General features: G+C 42.9%; 2 protein-coding genes across 2 annotated transcripts in view; one reads left to right on the top strand and one right to left on the bottom strand.

The window, feature by feature from the left end:
• The window catches only part of LOC135549443 (cell adhesion molecule 2-like), a 1,019,298-nt gene that overhangs the window by 861,912 nt on the left and 135,309 nt on the right, over window positions 1-22,077 (top strand). The gene's annotated exons all lie outside the window — the stretch shown is intronic.
• Window positions 7,023-22,077, bottom strand: part of fgl1b (fibrinogen like 1B) — a 46,164-nt gene continuing 31,109 nt past the window's right edge. The window contains exons 9-10 of the mRNA XM_064982529.1: window positions 11,757-11,821; window positions 7,023-7,209 (exon numbers count right to left, since the gene is read on the bottom strand). Of these exons, the coding sequence (XP_064838601.1) occupies window positions 7,023-7,209; window positions 11,757-11,821 (252 nt within the window). The remainder of the gene's footprint in view (window positions 7,210-11,756; window positions 11,822-22,077) is intronic.

Genomic DNA, 22,077 nt, shown 5'->3' with positions numbered 1-22,077 from the left:
CGGCACAGCCAGAAGAGGACCGGCCACCCCACATAGCCTGGTTCCTCTCTAGGTTTCTTCCTAGGTTTTGGCCTTTCTAGGGAGTTTGTCCTAGCAACGTGTTTCTACACCTGCATTGCTTGCGGTTTGGGGTTTTAGGCTGGGTTTCTGTACAGCACTTTGTGACATCAGCTGATATAAGAAGGGCTTTATAAATACATTTGATGGATTGAATAAACATTGCTGCCCTGAATATATCAGGCTCTATCGACAAAGATCGGTGGGGAAAAAATTGCGATGGACTGCTTTCTGGATGACGATCGTGCCATTCAATGCTGACTCTCACTGTAACGGCGTTCTTCGTTTGTTGAATGAGAGTCGGACCGAAATGCAGAGAGTTGGTTATTCATGTTTTTTAATGAAACAAATGAATCGCGGTACATGAAATAACTGATATAAATAAAAATAAAAATACACAGTGAAATACACAGTGAAACCCAGGCTACCTAAATACGGTTCCCCATCAGAGAGAACAAGAATCACCTGACTCTGATTGAGAACCGCCTCAGGCAGCCAAACCTAAACTAAACACACCCCTAATCAACCACAATCCCAATGCCTACAAAAACCCCAATACGACAACACAATAACATAAACCCATGTCACACCCCGGCCTGACCAATTAATTAACTAAAACACAAAATACTAAGACCAAGGCGTGACAGAACCCCCCCCTAAGGTGCGGACTCCCGGACGCACCTCAAAACCATAGGGAGGGTCCGGGTGGGCGTCTGTCCATGGTGGCGGTTCCGGCTCGGGACGTGGACCCCACTCCATTAATGTCATAGTTCCTCCCCTACGCGTCCTGGGATAATCCACCCTCGCCGCCGACCATGGCCTAGTAGTCCTCACCCAGAACCCCACTGGACTGAGGGGCAGCTCGAGACAGACGGGCAGCTCGGGACAGAGGGGCAGCTCGAGACAGAGGGGCAGCTCGGGACAGAGGGGCAGCTCGGGACAGAGGGGCAGCTTGGAACAGAGGAAGCCCAGCACTGAGAGGAAGCCCAGCACTGAGAGGAAGCCCAACCAGGCAGTTGAATCCGGCAGATCCTGGCTGGCTGGCAGTTCTGGCAGATCCTGGCTGACTGGCGGATCTGGAAGAGTCTGGTCGACTGGCAGATCTGAAAGAGTCTGGTTGACTGGCAGATCTGGAAGGGTCTGGTTGACTGGCAGATCTGGAAGAGTCTGGTTGACTGGCAGATCTGGAAGAGTTTGGTTGACTGGCAGATCTGGAAGAGGCTGGTTGACTAGCAGATCTGGAAGAGTCTGGTTGACTAGCAGATCTGGAAGATTCTGGTTGACTGGCAGATCTGGAAGAGTCTGGTTGACTGGCAGATCTGGAAGAGTCTGGCTGACTGGCAGATCTGGAAGACTCTGGCTGACTGGCAGATCTGGAAGAGTCTGGCTGACTGGCAGATCTGGAAGAGTCTGGCTGACTGACAGATCTAGAAAAGTCTGGCTGACTGACAGATCTGGAAGAGTCTGGCTGACTGGCAGATCTGGAAGAGTCTGGCTGACTGGCAGATCTGTAAGAGTCTGGCTGACTGGCAGATCTGTAAGAGTCTGGTTGACTGGCAGATCTGGAAGAATCTGGTCGACTGGCAGATCTGTAAGAGTCTGGTTGACTGGCAGATCTGGAAGAATCTGGCTGACTGGCAGATCTGGAAGAGTCTGGCTGACTGGCAGATCTGGAAGAGTCTGGCTGACTGGCAGATCTGGAAGAGTCTGGCTCACTGGCAGATCTGGAAGAGTCTGGCTGACTGGCAGATCTGGAAGAGTCTGGCTGACTGGCAGATCTGGAGGAGTCTGGTTGACTGGCAGATCTGGAAGAGTCTGGCTGACTGGCGGATCATGGCAGACTGACGGCTCTGGCTGCTTCATGCTGACTGACGGCTCTGGCTGCTCCATGCTGACTGGCGGCTCTGGCGGCTTCTTGCAGACTGACAGCTCTGACTGTTCCATGCAGAATAACAGCTTTGGCAGCTTCTTGCAGACTGGCAGCTCCTTGCAGACTGGCAACTCCTTGCAGACTGGCATCTCCATGCAGACTGGCAACTCCTTGCAGACTGGCAACTCCTTGCAGACTGGCAGCTCCATGCAGACTGGCAACTCCTTGCAGACTGGCAGCTCCTTGCAGACTAGCAGCTCCTTGCAGACTGGCAGCTCCTTGCAGACTGGCAGCTCTAGCTGCTCCAAGCAGACTGACAGCTCTGGCTGCTCCATGCAGACTGGCAGCTCCATGCAGACTGGCAACTCCTTGCAGACTGGCAGCTCCTTGCAGACTAGCAGCTCCTTGCAGACTGGCAGCTCCTTGCAGACTGGCAGCTCTAGCTGCTCCAAGCAGACTGACAGCTCTGGCTGCTCCATGCAGACTGGCAGCTCCATGCAGACTGGCAGTTCTGGCTGCTCCAAGCAGACTGACAGCTCTGGCTGCTCCATGCAGACTGGCAGCTCTAGCTGCTCCATGTAGACTGGCAGCTCTGGCTGCTCCATGCAGACTGGCAGCTCCTTGCAGACTGGCAGCTCCATGCAGACTGGCAGCTCTAGCTGCTCCATGCAGACTGGCAGCTCTAGCTGCTCCATGCAGACTGGCAGCTCTAGCTGCTCCATGCAGACTGGCAGCTCTGGCTGCTCCATGCAGACTGGCAGCTCCTTGCAGACTGGCAGCTCCATGCAGACTGGCATCTCTAGCTGCTCCATGTAGACTGGCAGCTCTGGCTGCTCCATGCAGACTGGCAGCCCTGATGCGTGGTGCTGGCACTGGTGGTATTGGGCCGAGGACACGCACAGGAAGCCTGGTGCGGGGAGCTGCTACTGGAGGGCTGGTGTGTGGAGGTGGTACTGGATAGACCGGACCGTGCAGGCGCACTGGAGCTCTTGAGCACCGAGCCTGCCCAACCTTACCAGGTTGAATACTCTCGGTCGCTCTGCCAGTGCGACGAGGTGGAATAGCCCGCACTGGGCTATGTAGGCGAACCGGAGACACCGAGCGCAAGGCTGGTGCCATGTAAGCCGGCCCAAAGAGACGCACTGGGGACCAGATGCGTAGAGCCGGCTTCATGGCATTTGGCTCGACGCTCAATCTAGCCCGGCCGATACGCGGAGCTGAAATATACCGCACCGGGCTATGCACCCGCACTGGGGACACTGTGCGCACCACTGCATAACACGGTGCCTGCCCGGTCTCTCTAGCTCCCCGGTAAGCACAGGGAGTTTGTGCAGGTCTCCTACCTGGCGTAGCCATACTCCCTGAAAGCCCCCCCCCCCAAGAAATTTTTGGGGCTGATTCCCGGGCTTCCATCCACGTCGCCGTGTTGCCTCCTCATACCAGCGCCTCTCCGCTTTATCCGCCTCTAGTTCCTCCTAGGGGCGTCGATATTCACCAGGCTGAGCCCAGGGTCCTTTTCCGTCCAGTTCTTCCTCCCATGTCCAATTCTCCAAGTGGTGCAGCCTCTCCCACAGAAGCTGCTTCTGTTGCCTCTCCTGTGGCTCCTGCCTGTTAACACGCTGCTCGGTCCGTGTGTGGTGGGTGATTTTGTAAAGGCGTTCTTCGTTTGTTGAATGAGAGTCGGACCGAAATGCAGCGTGTTGGTTATTCATGTTTTTTAATGAAACAAATGAATCGCACAATTGCCTCTGATCTGGAGGACTCACTAAACAGAGAACATCCCTGGTCATCCCTACTGCCTCTGATCTGGAGGACACACTAAACAGAGAACATCCCTGGTCATCCCTACTGCCTCTGATCTGGTGGACTCACTAAACAGAGAACATCCCTGGTCATCCCTACTGCCCCTGATCTGGAGGACTCACTAAACAGAGAACATCCCTACTGCCTCTGATCTGGAGGACTCACGAAACAGAGAACATCCCTGGTCGTCCCTACTGCCTCTGATCTGGTGGACTCACTAAACACAAATGCTTCATTTGTAAATTATGTTATGTGTCCCTGGCTATCGTCAAAAAGATGAAAAAAATTGTGCCGTCTGGTTTAATATAAGGAATTTGAAATGATTTATACTTTTACTCAAGTATGACAATGTAGTACTTTCTCCACCATTGGATGTGGTTACAGTGTTTCTAACACATGACCCATCAATTCAGACAAGTGTGTCTGGGTAAGTTTCTAATATTTATTAAAACAATTATCTGGACACTGTTAACCTGGAATTGTTCCTTATTGTAGGCTACTACCACTTTTAGTCTTAATCTTTACTACACTACTCACTGGTGAACACATGACCTCACATGTGAATCCTTAATGAGATGGGTGGGGCTGAGGCTTAAGAGGGTGTGAACAATGCTGAATGGGTGTAGACTAAGAAGAGCTCTCCAGTAGGTGCCAAAACATTCAAAGGCCATTTTCTCAAAAGTGAGGTCACAAGTTTATCAACTTTAAAAGCTAAATTACTTTCACATTTTTCCTCAACTCTAGTGTACGATATACCATTTTCTAGCTCTGAGTCTCTACTTATCCAATGTAAAAAAAAAATACATTTCAAGTCTTGCTACAATTTGTGTTGGTCAGTCACATTGTTGCCTTTCTTTGGCATGTAGGACACTAGGAATGTGTCGGCCATGAACACAAACCTAGAGGAATTGACAGGTCTGTTCTGTGTATTCAACAGCTGAGGTGGGATCTCTGGCTTGTTTTTTCATACTGTTCCTACCATCCTCAGCTTTCTCTTGAGGAGCTCCTGTCCCAGCTTGTGAGAAGTAAAAAAATTATCACGTGATGTTGTGGCCACGGAGTCCCTGTGTCACGTCCAGGACAACCCACATCCCTTGGTTCTTCTCAGGGACTCCTCCATCTGGCTTCCCCATATACACTTGAAGTTCCACGCATATGATGAAGCAGAATCACAGGCAGCCCAGATCTTCATTCCATATTTTGGGGGTTTAGATGGTATGTACTGTCTGAAGGGGCAGTGGCCACTAAATGGCATATGCTGCTCATCAATAGTAACGTTGGGCCCAGGGTTGTAAAACAGGGGAAGGAAGTCGACCCACTACTGATTACTGCTAGCTTGTCTCTCTGCACTGACCTGATTACAGCTGGCTTGTCTCTCTGCACTGACCTGATAGCAGCTAGCTTGTCTCTCTACACTGACCTGATAGCAGCTAGCTTGTCTCTCTGCACTGATCTGATTACAGCTGGCTTGTCTCTCTGCACTGATCTGATAGCAGCTAGCTTGTCTCTCTGCACTGATCTGATAGCAGCTAGCTTGTCTCTCTGCACTGATCTGATAGCAGCTAGCTTGTCTCTCTGCACTGACCTGATAGCAGCTAGCTTGTCTCTCTGCACTGACCTGATTACAGCTGTCTTGTCTCTCTGCACTGATCTGATAGCAGCTAGCTTGTCTCTCTGCACTGATCTGATAGCAGCTAGCTGGTCTCTCTGCACTGACCTGATTACAGCTGTCTTGTCTCTCTGCACTGATCTGATAGCAGCTAGCTTGTCTCTCTGCACTGATCCTGATAGCAGCTAGCTTGTCTCTCTGCACTGACCTGATAGCAGCTAGCTTGTCTCTCTACACTGACCTGATTACAGCTGGCTTGTCTCTCTGCACTGATCTGATAGCAGCTAGCTTGTCTCTCTGCACTGACCTGATTACAGCTGGCTTGTCTCTCTGCACTGATCTGATAGCAGCTAGCTTGTCTCTCTGCACTGATCTGATAGCAGCTAGCTTGTCTCTCTGCACTGACCTGATAGCAGCTAGCTTGTCTCTCTGCACTGATCTGATAGCAGCTAGCTGGTCTCTCTGCCGCTGAGCTGGTCTGGTGTCTCGGTTATCAAAGCAGATCATCCTGGATCTAATGTGGAAGTTTTCCAGAGACATTGTTGCACAGAAAAGTTCTCTGCCAGTTTCTGCATCCCACAGGGATCCTGTGGATTCTCCATTGGATCTGAAAACACCAGCAAGGATAAGAACCCCAAAGTAGGCATGTAAATGAGTTTGTAAACATGTAAACATCAGGGAGACGTGTTAGTTTATACTGCTCATGTACACATCAGGGAGACGTGTTAGTTGATACTGCTCATGTAAACATCAGGGACACATGTTAATTTATACTGCTTCAGACGTGTTAGTATACTGCTCATCAGGGACACATGACACATGTATGTTAGTTGATACTGTTTATACTGCTCATGTAAACATCAGGGACACATGTTAGTTTATACTGCTCATGTAAACATCAGGGACACATGTTAGTTTATACTGCTCATGTAAACATCAGGGACACATGTTAGTTTATACTGCTCATGTAAACATCAGGGACACATGTTAGTTGATACTGCTCATGTAAACATCAGGGACACATGTTAGTTGATACTGCTCATGTAAACATCAGGGACACATGTTAGTTGATACTGCTCATGTAAACATCAGGGACACATGTTAGTTTATACTGCTCATGTAAACATCAGGGAGGCGTGTTAGTTTATAACTCTCATTTATTATTATTGCATAATTGCATTTAGTTCAAAACATGTTAGTTTATATCCTCATTTAAACATCAGGGACGCTTTTAGTTTATACGACTCATAAAATCAGGGACACATGTTAGTTTATACTGCTCATGTAAACATCAGGGACACATGTGGTCCCAGTGGGACACATGTTAGTTTATACTGCTCATGTAAACATCAGGGAGGCGTGTTAGTTTATAACTCTCATTTATTATTATTGCATAATTGCATTTAGTTCAAAACATATACTGAACTACATCATTCCCCTGCTGTGACCTTAATGTGTCAACGATACTATGAATCTGGGAAGACAAAGCCTCATTAACATTTGATATATTTACAAAGAATTTGACAAAATATTGGAAAATAACAAATGATAAATGAAAATATATTTTTAAAATAATGTTTTTTTAAAGCCTCTAATACTTTCTACTGCAGGTGATTCGGTGGTTGACTGGCTCCATGTGTTGAGGCCTAGCGCTGGCTGAAGCCTCCATTTTTCCTGGACCCTCTACCCATCTGGCCCTGCTCCACTGCCTGCCAGGCTGTCCAGGGAGAGCAGGGGCCGTATTTTGATGGTGGTGTGTCGGAGGGAGTACCACAGGCCTCTCCAGGTGCCCCACACCACACCGTTGTCATAGGGACCCTTGTAGACTCCGCCGCGGTAGAACTTCCCATTCAGGTTGGCTGCATGACACCTGGAGAGACAGGTGAACACACAACACATGTACTGAGTTCTGAGTACAGGGCGAGAGAAATACATTACAGTGTTAGAGCTTATCAAGTCCAGCCAAGAGATAGTAACCAATACGGATAAAGAGAGAGTGACAGACAGGAAGACATGACAGCTGGATAGTGAGGAGGAAAGGGACACAACATGTACAGAGTTGGAGCACTAGGTTTGCCCAGCGCTGCCAGGAGTGAGATCTGATTGGATACACAGACATTTATAAAGTTACACTATGTTAAGCCCAGCCAAGAGAAAGAGATGGACACAGAGCCATATGCTCCTCCCTTTCCGTATGTTCCATAGTGTTGTCTCCTCCCTTTCTGTATGTTCCATAGTGCTAGGCTCCTCCCTTTCCGTATGTTCCATATTGCTAGGCTCCTCCCTTTCCGTATGTTCCATAGTGTTGTCTACTCCCTTTCCGTATGTTCCATAGTGCTAGGCTCCTCCCTTTCTGTATGTTCCATAGTGCTAGGCTCCTCCCTTTCCGTATGTTCCATAGTGCTAGACTCCTCCCTTTCCGTATGTTCCATAGTGTTAGGCTCCTCCCTTTCCGTATGTTCCATAGTGTTAGGCTCCTCCCTTCCCTTATGTTCCATAGAGCTAGGCTCCTCCCTTTCCTTATGTTCGATAGTGCTAGGCTCCTCCCTTTCTGTATGTTCCATAATTCTAGGCTCCTCCCTTTCCATATGTTCCATAGTGCTAGGCTCCTCCCTTTCCTTATTTTCCATAGAGCTAGGCTCCACCCTTTCCTTATGTTCGATAGTGCTAGGCTCCTCCCTTTCTGTATGTTCCATAGTGCTAGGCTCCTCCCTTATGTTCCATAGTGCTCCTCCCTTTCCTTATGTTCTATAGTGCTAGGCTCCTCCCTTTCTGTAAGTTCCATAGTGCTAGGCTCCTCCCTTTCCGTATGTTCCATAGTGCTAGGCTCCTCCCTTATGTTCCATAGTGCTCCTCCCTTTCCTTATGTTCCATAACGCTAGGCTCCTCCCTTTCCTTATGTTCCATAGAGCTAGGCTCCTCCCTTTCCTTATGTTCGATAGTGCTAGGCTCCTCCCTTTCTGTATGTTCCATAGTGATAGGCTCCTCCCTTTCCTTATGTTTCATAGAGCTAGGCTCCTCCCTTTCCTTATGTTCGATAGTGCTAGGCCCCTCCCTTTATGTATGTTCCATAGTGCTAGGCTCCTCCCTTATGTTCCATAGTGCTCCTCCCTTTCCTTATGTTCTATAGTGCTAGGCTCCTCCCTTTCCTATGTTCCATAGTGCTAGGCTCCTCCCTTTCTGTATGTTCCATAGTGCGAGGCTCCTCCATTTCCTTATGTTCAATAGTGCTAGGCTCCTCCCTTTCTTTATGTTCTATAGTGCTAGGCTCCTCCCTTTCCTATGTTCCATAGTGCTAGGCTCCTCCCTTTCTGTATGTTCCATAGTGCTAGGCTCCTCCATTTCCTTATGTTCAATAGTGCTAGGCTCCTCCCTTTCCTTATGTTCCATAGTGCTAGGCTCCTCCCTTTCTGTATGTTCCATAGTGCTAGGCTCCTCCCTTATGTTCCATAGTGCTCCTCCCTTTCCTTATGTTCTATAGTGCTAGGCTCCTCACTTTCTGTATCTTCCATAGTGCTAGGCTCCTCCCTTTCCGTATGTTCCATAGTGCTAGGCTCCTCCCTTATGTTCCATAGTGCTCCTCCCTTTCCTTATGTTCCATAACGCTAGGCTCCTCCCTTTCCTTATGTTCCATAGAGCTAGGCTCCTCCCTTTCCTTATGTTCGATAGTGCTAGGCTCCTCCCTTTCTGTATGTTCCATAGTGATAGGCTCCTCCCTTTCCTTGTGTTTCATAGAGCTAGGCTCCTCCCTTTCCTTATGTTCCATAGTGCTAGGCTCCTCCCTTTCTGTATGTTCCATAGTGCTAGGCTCCTCCCTTTCTGTATGTTCCATAGTGCTAGGCTCCTCCCTTTCCTTATGTTCCATAGTGCTAGGCTCCTCCCTTTCCGTAGGTTCCACGTCCATTTGCATCTATACTGTATAAGTATGATTACCCTATGATGCTCAGAGGCTGAGCTAAACCGTTCTGAAGTCAATTTGACCCGCAATTTGACTTTGACCTTTGACTTATAACTATTACAAACAAACGACTTCCTGCACAGGAATGGAGCGTCCCTGCCGATCACAGACATATAAGTATGATTCCCTACGGCGCTCAGAGGCTGAGCAACACTGAGCTGAGGTTGAGCTAAAACTGACTTTTGACAAATTATGATTTACTAAGTCGGATCACCGACGATCTGTTGGATTTATGACTATTTATATGGAGCAAATATTTCCCACTGGGCACACCACGTGATTTCAACGTGTAAATGTGGGTAATACTTGGCTGAGACGTTGATCAATAAGATTCCAGCCTTTATTCACCACATAGACAGCCAGAAGGTTGTTGAATGTGTTATCACTATGCTTTCAACCATCTAAAAGCACAACAAAAGTCTTAAGATCATACTTAAAGAATATAAATAATCAAATGAAACTGCATTTAATGTTGGATTTGATTTAGTTCTATTCTTTAACTTCGATGTTTGGTTGAAATGGAGACGTGAATCTAACATATCAGTTATTCATTTGTAGGCAAACTGGAATTAAAATCAGTCAGTGGTACAGATTGTCGGAACTGGAAGCACAAGCATTTCGCTACACTCGCATTAACATCTGCTAACCATGTGTATGTGACAAATAAAATTTGATTTGATTTGATTTGAGATGGAACTATCCAATCAGAACTAAGTCAGTGGTACAGATGGAACTATCCAATCAGAACTAAGTCAGTGGTACAGATGGAACTATCCAATCAGAACTAAGTCAGTGGTACAGATGGAACTATCCAATCAGAACTAAGTCAGTGGTACAGATGGAACTATCCAATCAGAACTAAGTCAGTGGAACTATCCAATCAGAACTAAGTCAGAAGAGGGAACTATCCAATCAGAACTAAGTCAGTGGTACAGAGGGAACTATCCAATCAGAACTAAGTCAGTGGTACAGATGGAACTATCCAATCAGAACTAAGTCAGTGGTACAGATGGAACTATCCAATCAGAACTAAGTCAGTGGTACAGAGGGAACTATCCAATCAGAACTAAGTCAGTGGTACAGATGGAACTATCCAATCAGAACTAAGTCAGTGGTACAGATGGAACTATCCAATCAGAACTAAGTCAGTGGTACAGATGGAACTATGCAATCAGAAGATACATATCCTTCAAATGGTGATATTTGGTTGCATTGACAACCAAACACAACTATAGAATCCGGTTGTCTATACACATTAATCATTTCACGTCTCTATCGCAACTAAAATCAAAAGTACTAAATCAAATGAAACTTTAAATGCATTTGTTAATATTGCAGATTGTTGGTTCTATCAATGTAATTGCCACACTGTATATAACTGTGATGTTTGACAAAAGTCTTGAACCTTTCCATTCTCATACTTTCTACAGATTATACATTAAAGATGAATATTTTTACTAAAAGTATTATTATATAATCGATCGATTGACTATGACTTTCCAGATCACCCAGCAGTGTTATCTGCAGAGTTAGCTCCAGGTAAATATTACAAATCTTCAGCCATTCCTGAACGTCGATCCAAAAACTAGCTACATTAGGACGGTACCAAAACAAATGATCTAATGATTCTGTCTCTTCACAACAAAATAGGCAGAGCTGGAAAGGTTGTATCCCCCCCCCCCCCATATAGAGAAGTTTGTGTTTGTGTAATCATTTAAATTAGAAAACTAAGTTTTGAATCCGGTGTTGTTTTGCGTACCAGTTCGTAAATCATGTGCCATGGAATCGGCACATCGAAAATCTCTTCCCAACTATTTTGCAATCTATATGGCTATCAATTTATTCATCCTTTTTTATTTATCACAATAATCTTTAATTCATTATTGTCTTTAATGTCGAGCCGACAGACAAGTTCCTTACTTTTTCCTCCTTCCACTTGCCTTTTGTTGTAATTTTGTAAACAGAATTTCCATGTTTAAGTTAGCTGTATGTGTGACATAACTCCACCAGTCACATTTATGATATGTTTTACAACAATTTGAACATTTTGTTTGACATTTTTGAGATTGAGTTTACATAGAACATATTGACCATTAACTTGAAGATTCTATTTGAAATGTACCAGAGCTTCAAACCATAGACGTATATGTATTGTCCATTTTTAGTTGAAATCTGGGTTGAATTGAAACAATAGCTGATGATGACTGCAAACCCAATATAGTCTAATTAGATGATGTACAGTGACTTCAAAACGTATTCACACCCCTTGACTTTTTACACATGTTGTTGTGTTACAACATTTCAAATGGATTAAATAGAGATGTGTCACTGACCTTCTCACAACACCCCATCATTTCAAAGTGGAATTAATGTGTGTTTTGAGAAATGTTGACTAATTATTTACAAATGAAAAATCTGAAATGTGAGAAGCGAGAGGCGACATTAGTCTCCTCACCCACCTGTTGTACCACCAGCCTCCTCTGTTCTCCTGGGCACAGCTGCCCTGTAGGTAGCGGTCATGGTCCTATAGGAATCATCAGGATAACACACATTTACAATCTGCTTTTTACTGGCAAAATGCAGTGCCTTTCACTGTGCTCAATACACTGAGTGTCTTCACTGTACTCAATACACAGAGTGGTTTCACCCTGCTAAATACACTATAAATGTTTTTACTGTGCTCAATACACTGAGTGTTTTCGCTGTGCTCAATACACTGAGTGTTTTCGCTGTGCTCAATACACTATGAGTGTGTTCACTGTGCTCAATACACTGAGTGTTTTCGCTGTGCTCAATACACTGAGTGTTTTCGCTGTGCTCAATACACTATGAGTGTGTTCACTGTGCTCAATACACTGAGTGTCTTCAATGTGCTCAATACACTGAGTGTCTTCACTGTGCTCAATACACTGAGTGTCTTCACTGTGCTCAATACACTGAGTGTCTTCACTGTGCAAAATACACTGAGTGTCTTCACTGTGCTCAATACACTGAGTGTCTTCACTGTGCTCAATACACTGAGTGTCTTCACTGTGCAAAATACACTGAGTGTCTTCACTGTGCTCAATAAACAATGATAGTCTTCACTGTGCTCAATACACTGAGTGTCTTCACTGTGCTCAATGCACTATGAGTGTCTTCACTGTGCTCAATAAGACTGAGTGTCTTCACTGTGCTCAATACACTGAGTGTCTTCACTGTGCTCAATACACTGAGTGTCTTCAATGTGCTCAATACACATAGTGTCTTCACAGTGCTCAATACACTGAGTGTGTTCACTGTGCTCAATACACTATGATAGTCTTCACTGTGCTCAATACACTGAGTGTCTTCACTGTGCTCAATACACGATGAGTGGTTTCACCCTGCTAAATACACTATGAGTGTCTTCACTGTGCTCAATACACTGAGTGTGTTCACTGTGCTCAATACACTGAGTGTCTTCACTGTGCTATAATACACTGTGAGTGTCTTCACTGTGCTCAATACACTGGGTGTTTTCGCTGTGCTCAATACACTATGAGTGTCTTCATTGTGCTCAATACACTGAGTGTGTTCACTGTGCTCAATACACTGAGTGTCTTCACTGTGCTCAATACACTGAGTGTCTTCACTGTGCTCAATACACTGAGTGTCTTCACTGTGCTCAATACACTGAGTGTCTTCAATGTGCTCAATACACAATGATAGTCTTCACTGTGCTCAATACACTGAGTGTCTTCACTGTGCTCAATACAATGAGTGTCTTCACTGTGCTCAATACACTGAGTGTCTTCACTGTGCTCAATACACTGAGTGTGTTCACTGTACTCAATACACTGAGTGGTTTCACCCTGCTAAATACACTATGAGTGTCTTCACTGTGCTCAATACACTGAGTGTGTTCACTGTGCTCAATACACTATGAGTGTCTTCATTGTGCTCAATACACTGAGTGTCTTCACTGTGCTCAATACACTGAGTGTCTTCACTGTGCTCAATACACTGAGTGTCTTCACTGTGCTCAATACACTGTGTTTTCTCAATACACTGCTCAGTGAGTGTCTTCACTGTGCTCAATACACTGAGTGTCTTCACTGTGCTCAATACACTGAGTGTCTTCACTGTGCTCAATACACTGAGTGTCTTCACTGTGCTCAATACACTGAGTGTCTTCACTGTGCTCAATACACTGAGTGTCTTCACTGTGCTCAATACACTATGAGTGTCTTCACTGTGCTCAATACACTATGAGTGTCTTCACTGTGCTCAATACACTGTGTTCAATACACTAGAGTGTCTTCACTGTGCTCAATACACTATGAGTGTCTTCACTGTGCTCAATACACTGAGTGTCTTCACTGTGCTCAATACACTGAGTGTCTTCACTGTGCTCAATACACATAGTGTCTTCACAGTGCTCAATACACTGAGTGTGTTCACTGTGCTCAATACACTATGATAGTCTTCACTGTGCTCAATACACTGAGTGTCTTCACTGTGCTCAATACACTGATGTGTTTCACTGTGCTCAATACACTATGAGTGTTTTCACTGTGCTCAATACACTGATTGTGTTCACTGTGCTCAATACACTGAGTGTCTTCACTGTGCTCAATACACTGAGTGGTTTCACCCTGCTAAATACACTATACATGTTTTCACTGTGCTCAATACAATGAGTGTTTTCGCTGTGCTCAATACACTGGGTGTTTTCGCTGTGCTCAATACACTATGAGTGTCTTCATTGTGCTCAATACACTGAGTGTGTTCACTGTGCTCAATACACTGAGTGTCTTCACTGTGCTCAATACACTGAGTGTCTTCACTGTGCTCAATACACTGAGTGTCTTCACTGTGCTCAATACACTGAGTGTCTTCACTGTGCTCAATACACTGAGTGTCTTCACTGTGCTCAATACACAATGATAGTCTTCACTGTGCTCAATACACTGAGTGTCTTCACTGTGCTCAATACAATGAGTGTCTTCACTGTGCTCAATACACTGAGTGAGTGTCTTCACTGTGCTCAAATACACTGAGTGTTTTTGTGCTCAATACACTGAGTGTCTTCACTCTGCTCAATACACTGAGTGTTTTCACTGTGCTCAATACACTGAGTGTCTTCACTGTGCTCAATACACATAGTGTCTTCACACTCAATACAATGTGTCTTCACTGTGCTCAATACACTGAGTGTCTTCACTCTGCTCAATACACTGAGTGTTTTCACTGTGCTCAATACACTGAGTGTCTTCACTGTGCTCAATACACATAGTGTCTTCACTGTGTTCAATACACTATGAGTGTCTTCACTGTGCTCAATACACTATGAGTGTCTTCACTGTGCTCAATACACTGAGTGTCTTCACTGTGCTCAATACACAATGATAGTCTTCACTGTGCTCAATACACTGAGTGTCTTCACTGTGCTCAATACAATGAGTGTCTTCACTGTGCTCAATACACTGAGTGTGTTCACTGTGCTCAATACACTATACATGTTTTCACTGTGCTCAATACAATGAGTGTTTTCGCTGTGCTCAATACACTGAGTGTCTTCACTCTGCTCAATACACTGAGTGTTTTCACTGTGCTCAATACACTGAGTGTCTTCACTGTGCTCAATACACATAGTGTCTTCACAGTGCTCAATACACTGAGTGTCTTCACTCTGCTCAATACACTGAGTGTCTTCACTCTGCTCAATACACTGAGTGTTTTCACTGTGCTCAATACACTGAGTGTCTTCACTGTGCTCAATACACATAGTGTCTTCACTGTGTTCAATACACTATGAGTGTCTTCACTGTGCTCAATACACTATGAGTGTCTTCACTGTGCTCAATACACTGAGTGTCTTCACTGTGCTCAATACACTGAGTGTCTTCACTGTGCTCAATACACTATGAGTGTCTTCACTGTGCTCAATACACTGAGTTGTCTTCACTGTGCTCAATACACTATAGTGTTTTCACTGTGCTCAATACACTGAATGTTTTCACTGTGCTCAATACACTGAGTGTCTTCACTGTGCTCAATACACTGATGAGTGTCTTCACTGTGCTCAATACACTATGAGTGTCTTACACTGAGTGTCTTCACTGTGCTCAATACACTGAGTGTCTTCACTGTGCTCAATACACTGAGTGTCTTCACTGTGCTCAATACACTGAGTGTCTTCACTGTGCTCAATAACTATGATGTCCCCAATGTGTGTGTCTTCACAGTGCTCAATACACTGAGTGTGTTCACTGTGCTCAATACACTATGATAGTCTTCAATGTGCTCAATACACTATAAGTGTCTTCATTGTGCTCAATACACATAGTGTCTTCACAGTGCTCAATACACTGAGTGTGTTCACTGTGCTCAATACACTATGATAGTCTTCAATGTGCTCAATACACTATGAGTGTGTTCACTGTGCTCAATACACTATGAGTGTTTTCACTGTGCTCAATACACCATGATAGTCGTCACTGTGCTCAATACACTGAGTGTCTTCACTGTGCTCAATACATGATGAGTGTCTCACTGTGCTCAATACACTGAGTGTCTTCACTGTTCTCAATACACTGAGTGTCTTCACAGTGCTCAATACACTATGAAAGTCTTCACTGTGCTCAATACACTGAGTGTCTTCACTGAGCTCAATACACTATGAGTGTCTTCAATGTGCTCAATAAACTGAGTGTCTTCACTGTGCTCAATACACTGAGTGTCTTCACAGTGCTCAATACACTATGAGTGTCTTCACTGTGCTCAATACACTATAAGTGTCTTCATTGTGCTCAATACACTGAGTGTGTTCACTGTGCTCAATACACTATGAGTGTTTTCACTGTGCTCAATACACCATGATAGTCGTCACTGTGCTCAATACACTGAGTGTCTTCACTGTGCTCAATACGCTATGAGTGTTTTCACTGTGCTCAATACACTGAGTGTCTTCACAGTGCTCAATACACTATGAGTGTTTTCACTGTGCTCAATACACTATGAGTGTCTTCACTGTGCTCAATACACTATGAGTATCTTCACTCTGCTCAATACACTATGAGTGTCTTCACTCTGCTCAATACACTATGAGTGTCTTCACTGTGCTCAATACACTATGAGTGTCTTCACTGTGCTCAATACACTATGAGTGTTCACTTTGCTCAATACACTGAGTGTCTTCACTGTGCTCAATACACTGATTCAGTCTTCACTGTGCTCAATACACTGAGTGTCTTCACTGTGCTCAATAAACTATGAGTGTTTTCAATGTGCTCAATACACTATGAGTGTAGTCACTGTGCTCAATACACTGAGTGTCTTCACTCTGCTCAATACACTATGACAGAGTCAATCACCACCTTCCGGAGACACCTGTGCCCCACCTCTTCAAGGAATACCTAGGATAGGATAAGTAATCCACTTCTCAATACCTTAAATGATTTAGATGCACTATTGTAAGTGGCTGTTCTTCACTGGATGTGTTTTCAGAAGGTGAATTCACTGTGCTCACCAATGTTGTAATACACTGATCGCTTCTGGATAAGAGCGTGCTCAATACTGCTAAATGACTTAAATGTAAATGTAATGTAAATACACTAAGTGTTTTCACTGTGTTCAATACACTATGAGTGTCTTCACTGTGCTCAATACACTATGAGTGTCTTCACTGTGCTCAATACATTGAGTGTCTTCACTGTGCTCATTACATTGAGTGTCTTCACTGTGCTCAATACACTGAGTTGTTTCACCCTGCTAAATACACTATAAATGTTTTCACTGTGCTCAATACACTGAGGGTTTTCGCTGTGCTCAATACACTGAGTGTCTTCACTCTGCTCAATACACTGAGTGTTTTCACTGTGTTCAATACACTATGAGTGTCTTCACTGTGCTCAATACACTGAGTGTGTTCACTGTGCTCAATACACTGAGTGTCTTCACTGTGCTCAATACACATAGTGTCTTCACAGTGCTCAATACACTGAGTGTGTTCACTGTGCTCAATACACTATGATAGTCTTCACTGTGCTCAATACACTATGAGTGTCTCATTGTGCTCAATACACTGAGTGTCTTCACTGTGCTCAATACACTATGAGTGTCTCACTGTGCTCAATACACTGAGTGTCTTCAATGATTTATTGATTAGGTGGCTGTGCTCAATACACTGAGCGTCTTCACTGTGCTCAATACACTGAGTGTCTTCACCTTGCTGAATACACTGAGTGTTTTCACTGTGTTCAATACACTATGATAGTCTTCACTGTGCTCAATACACTATGAGTGTCTCACTGTGCTCAATACACCGAGTGTCTTCACTGTGCTCAATACACTATGAGTGTCTCACTGTGCTCAATACACTGAGTGTCTTCACTGTGCTCAATACACTGAGTGTCTTCACTGTGCTCAATACACTATGAGTGTCTCACTGTGCTCAATACACTGAGTGTCTTCACTGTGCTCAATACACATAGTGTCTTCACAGTGCTCAATACACTGAGTGTGTTCACTGTGCTCAATACACTATGATAGTCTTCACTGTGCTCAATACACTATGAGTGTCTCATTGTGCTCAATACACTGAGTGTCTTCACTGTGCTCAATACACTATGAGTGTCTCACTGTGCTCAATACACTGAGTGTCTTCACTGTGCTCAATACACTGAGCGTCTTCACTGTGCTCAATACACTGAGTGTCTTCACCTTGCTGAATACACTGAGTGTTTTCACTGTGTTCAATACACTATGATAGTCTTCACTGTGCTCAATACACTATGAGTGTCTCACTGTGCTCAATACACCGAGTGTCTTCACTGTGCTCAATACACTATGAGTGTCTCACTGTGCTCAATACACTGAGTGTCTTCACTGTGCTCAATACACTGAGTGTCTTCACAGTGCTCAATACACTATGGTAGTCTTCACTGTGCTCAATACACTGAGTGTCTTCACTGAGCACAATACACTATGAGTGTCTTCACTGTGCTCAATACACTATGAGTGTCTTCACTGTGCTCAATACACTGAGTGTCTTCACTGTGCTCAATACACTATGAGTGTTTTCACTGTGCTCAATACACTGAGTGTCTTCACTGTGATCAATACACTATGATAGTCTTCACTGTGCTCAATACACTATGAGTGTTTTCACTGTGCTCAATACACTATGAGTGTTTTCACTGTGCTCAATACACTGAGTGTCTTCACTGTGCTCAATACACTATGAAATGTGTTTTATGTACTGTGCTAACAATGACACTAACCTGAGTGTTAGATCTGTGACTGTGCTCAACCTGGTAATACACTATGAGTGTTTTAATGATTTATTGATTAGATAGCTGTGACTAACCTGGTAATGATTTATTGATTATGTAGCTGTGGTAATGATTTATTGATTAGATAGCTGTGACTAACCTGGTAATGATGTATTGATTAGATAGCTGTGATTGGATATTGATTAGGTAGCTGTGACTAACCTGGTAATGATTTATTGATTATGATAGCTGTGACTAACCTGGGAATGATTTATTGATTATGTAGCTGTGACTAACCTGGTAATGATTTATTGATTATGTAGCTGTGACTAACCTGGTAATGATTTATTGATTAGATAGCTGTGACTAACCTGGTAATGATTTATTGATTAGATAGCTGTGACTAACCTGGTAATGATTGATTGATTATTTAGCTCTGACTAAACTGGTAATGATGTATTGATTATGTAGCTGTGACTAACCTGGTAATGATTTATTGATTAGATAGCTGTGACTAACCTGGTAATGATTTATTGATTATGTAGCTGTGACTATCCTGGTAATGATTTATTAGGTAGCTGTGACTAACCTGGTAATGATGTATTGATTATGTAGCTGTGACTAACCTGTTAATGATGTATTGATTATGTAGCTGTGACTAACCTGGTAATGATTTATTGATTAGGTGGCTGTGACTAACCTGGTAATTATTTATTGATTATGTAGCTCTGACTAACCTGGTAATGATGTATTGATTATGTAGCTGTGACTAACCTGGTAATGATTTATTGATTATGTAGCTGTGACTAACCTGGTAATGATGTATTGATTATGTAGCTGTGACTAACCTGGGAATGATTTATTGATTAGATAGCTGTGACTAACCTGGTAATGATTTATTGATTAGATATCTGTGACTAACCTGGTAATGATTGATTGATTATTTAGCTCTGACTAACCTGGTAATGATTTATTGATTAGATATCTGTGACTAACCTGGTAATGGTTGATTGATTATTTAGCTCTGACTAACCTGGTAATGATTTATTGATTAGATAGCTGTGACTAACCTGGTAATGATTTATTGATTAGATATCTGTGACTAACCTGGTAATGATTGATTGATTATTTGGCTCTGACTAACCTGGTAATGATGTATTGATTATGTAGCTGTGACTAACCTGGTAATGATTTATTAGGTAGCTGTGACTAACCTGGTAATGATGTATTGATTATGTAGCTGTGACTAACCTGGTAATGATGTATTGATTATGTAGCTGTGACTAACCTGGTAATGATGTATTGATTATGTAGCTGTGACTAACCTGGTAATGATTTATTGATTAGGTGGCTGTGACTAACCTGGTAATGATTTATTGATTAGATAGCTCTGACTAACCTGGTAATGATGTATTGATTATGTAGCTGTGACTAACCTGGTAATGATTTATTGATTATGTAGTTGTGACTAACCTGGTAATGATTTATTGATTAGATAGCTGTGACTAACCTGGTAATGATGTATTGATTAGATAGCTGTGACTAACCTGGTAATGATTTATTGATTAGATAGCTGTGACTAACCTGGGAATGATTTATTGATTAGATAGCTGTGACTAACCTGGGAATGATGTATTGATTAGATAGCTGTGACTAACCTGGTAATGATTTATTGATTAGATAGCTGTGACGAACCTGGTAATGATTTATTGATTATGTAGCTGTGTCTAACCTGGTAATGATTTATTAGGTAGCTGTCACTAACCCGGTAATGATTTATTGATTATGTTGTTGTGACTATCCTGGTAATGATTTATTGATTATGTAGCTGTGACTAACCTGTGAATGATGTATTGATTAGATAGCTGTGACTAACCTTGTAATGATTTATTGATTATGTAGCTGTGACTAACCTGGGAATGATGTATTGATTATGTAGCTGTGACTAACCTGGTAACGATTTATTGATTAGATAGCTGTGACTAACCTGGGAATGATGTATTGATTAGATAGCTGTGACTAACCTGGTAATGATTTATTGATTAGATAGCTCTGACTAACCTGGTAATGATTTATTGATTATGTAGTTGTGACTAACCTGGTAATGATTTATTGATTAGATAGCTGTGACTAACCTGGTAATGATTTATTGATTAGATAGCTGTGACTAACCTGGTAATGATTTATTGATTATGTAGCTGTGACTAACCTGGTAATGATTTATTAGGTAGCTGTGACTAACCTGGTAATGATGTATTGATTATGTAGCTGTGACTAACCTGTTAATGATGTATTGATTATGTAGCTGTGACTAACCTGGTAATGATTTATTGATTAGATAGCTGTGACTAAACTGGGAATGATTTATTGATTATGTAGCTGTGACTAACCTGGCAATGATTTATTGATTAGATATCTGTGACTAACCTGGTAATGATTGATTGATTATTTAGCTCTGACTAACCTGGTAATGATGTATTGATTATGTAGCTGTGACTAACCTGGTAATGATTTATTGATTAGATAGCTGTGACTAACCTGGGAATGATGTATTGATTATGTAGCTGTGACTAACCTGGTAATGATTTATTGATTAGATAGCTGTGACTAAACTGGGAATGATTTATTGATTATGTAGCTGTGACTAACCTGGCAATGATTTATTGATTAGATAGCTGTGACTAACCTGGGAATGATGTATTGATTAGATAGCTGTGACTAACCTGGTAATGATTTATTGATTAGATAGCTGTGACTAACCTGGTAATGATTTATTGATTATGTAGTTGTGACTAACCTGGTAATGATTTATTGATTAGATAGCTGTGACTAACCTGGTAATGATTTATTGATTAGATAGCTGTGACGAACCTGGTAATGATTTATTGATTATGTAGCTGTGACTAACCTGGTAATGATTTATTGATTAGATAGCTGTGACTAACCTGGTAATGATTTATTGATTAGATAGCTGTGACTAACCTGGGAATGATTTATTGATTATGTAGCTGTGACTAACCTGGTAATGATTTATTGATTAGATAGCTGTGACAAACCTGGTAATGATTTATTGATTAGATAGCTGTGACTAACCTGGTAATGATTGATTGATTATGTAGCTCTGACTAACCTGGTAATGATGTATTGATTATGTAGCTGTGACTAACCTGGTAATGATTTATTGATTATGTAGCTATGACTAACCTGGTAATGATGTATTGATTATGTAGCTGTGACTAACCTGGGAATGATTTATTGATTAGATAGCTGTGACTAACCTGGTAATGATTTATTGATTAGATATCTGTGACTAACCTGGTAATGATTGATTGATTATTTAGCTCTGACTAACCTGGTAATGATTTATTGATTAGATATCTGTGACTAACCTGGTAATGATTGATTGATTATTTAGCTCTGACTAACCTGGTAATGATTTATTGATTAGATAGCTGTGACTAACCTGGTAATGATTTATTGATTAGATATCTGTGACTAACCTGGTAATGATTGATTGATTATTTAGCTCTGACTAACCTGGTAA

Source organism: Oncorhynchus masou, chromosome 12 (genome assembly GCF_036934945.1).
Source record: "Oncorhynchus masou masou isolate Uvic2021 chromosome 12, UVic_Omas_1.1, whole genome shotgun sequence".
Taxonomy (NCBI): Eukaryota; Metazoa; Chordata; class Actinopteri; order Salmoniformes; family Salmonidae; genus Oncorhynchus; species Oncorhynchus masou.
This window is presented reverse-complemented; position numbering and strand designations above follow the sequence as displayed.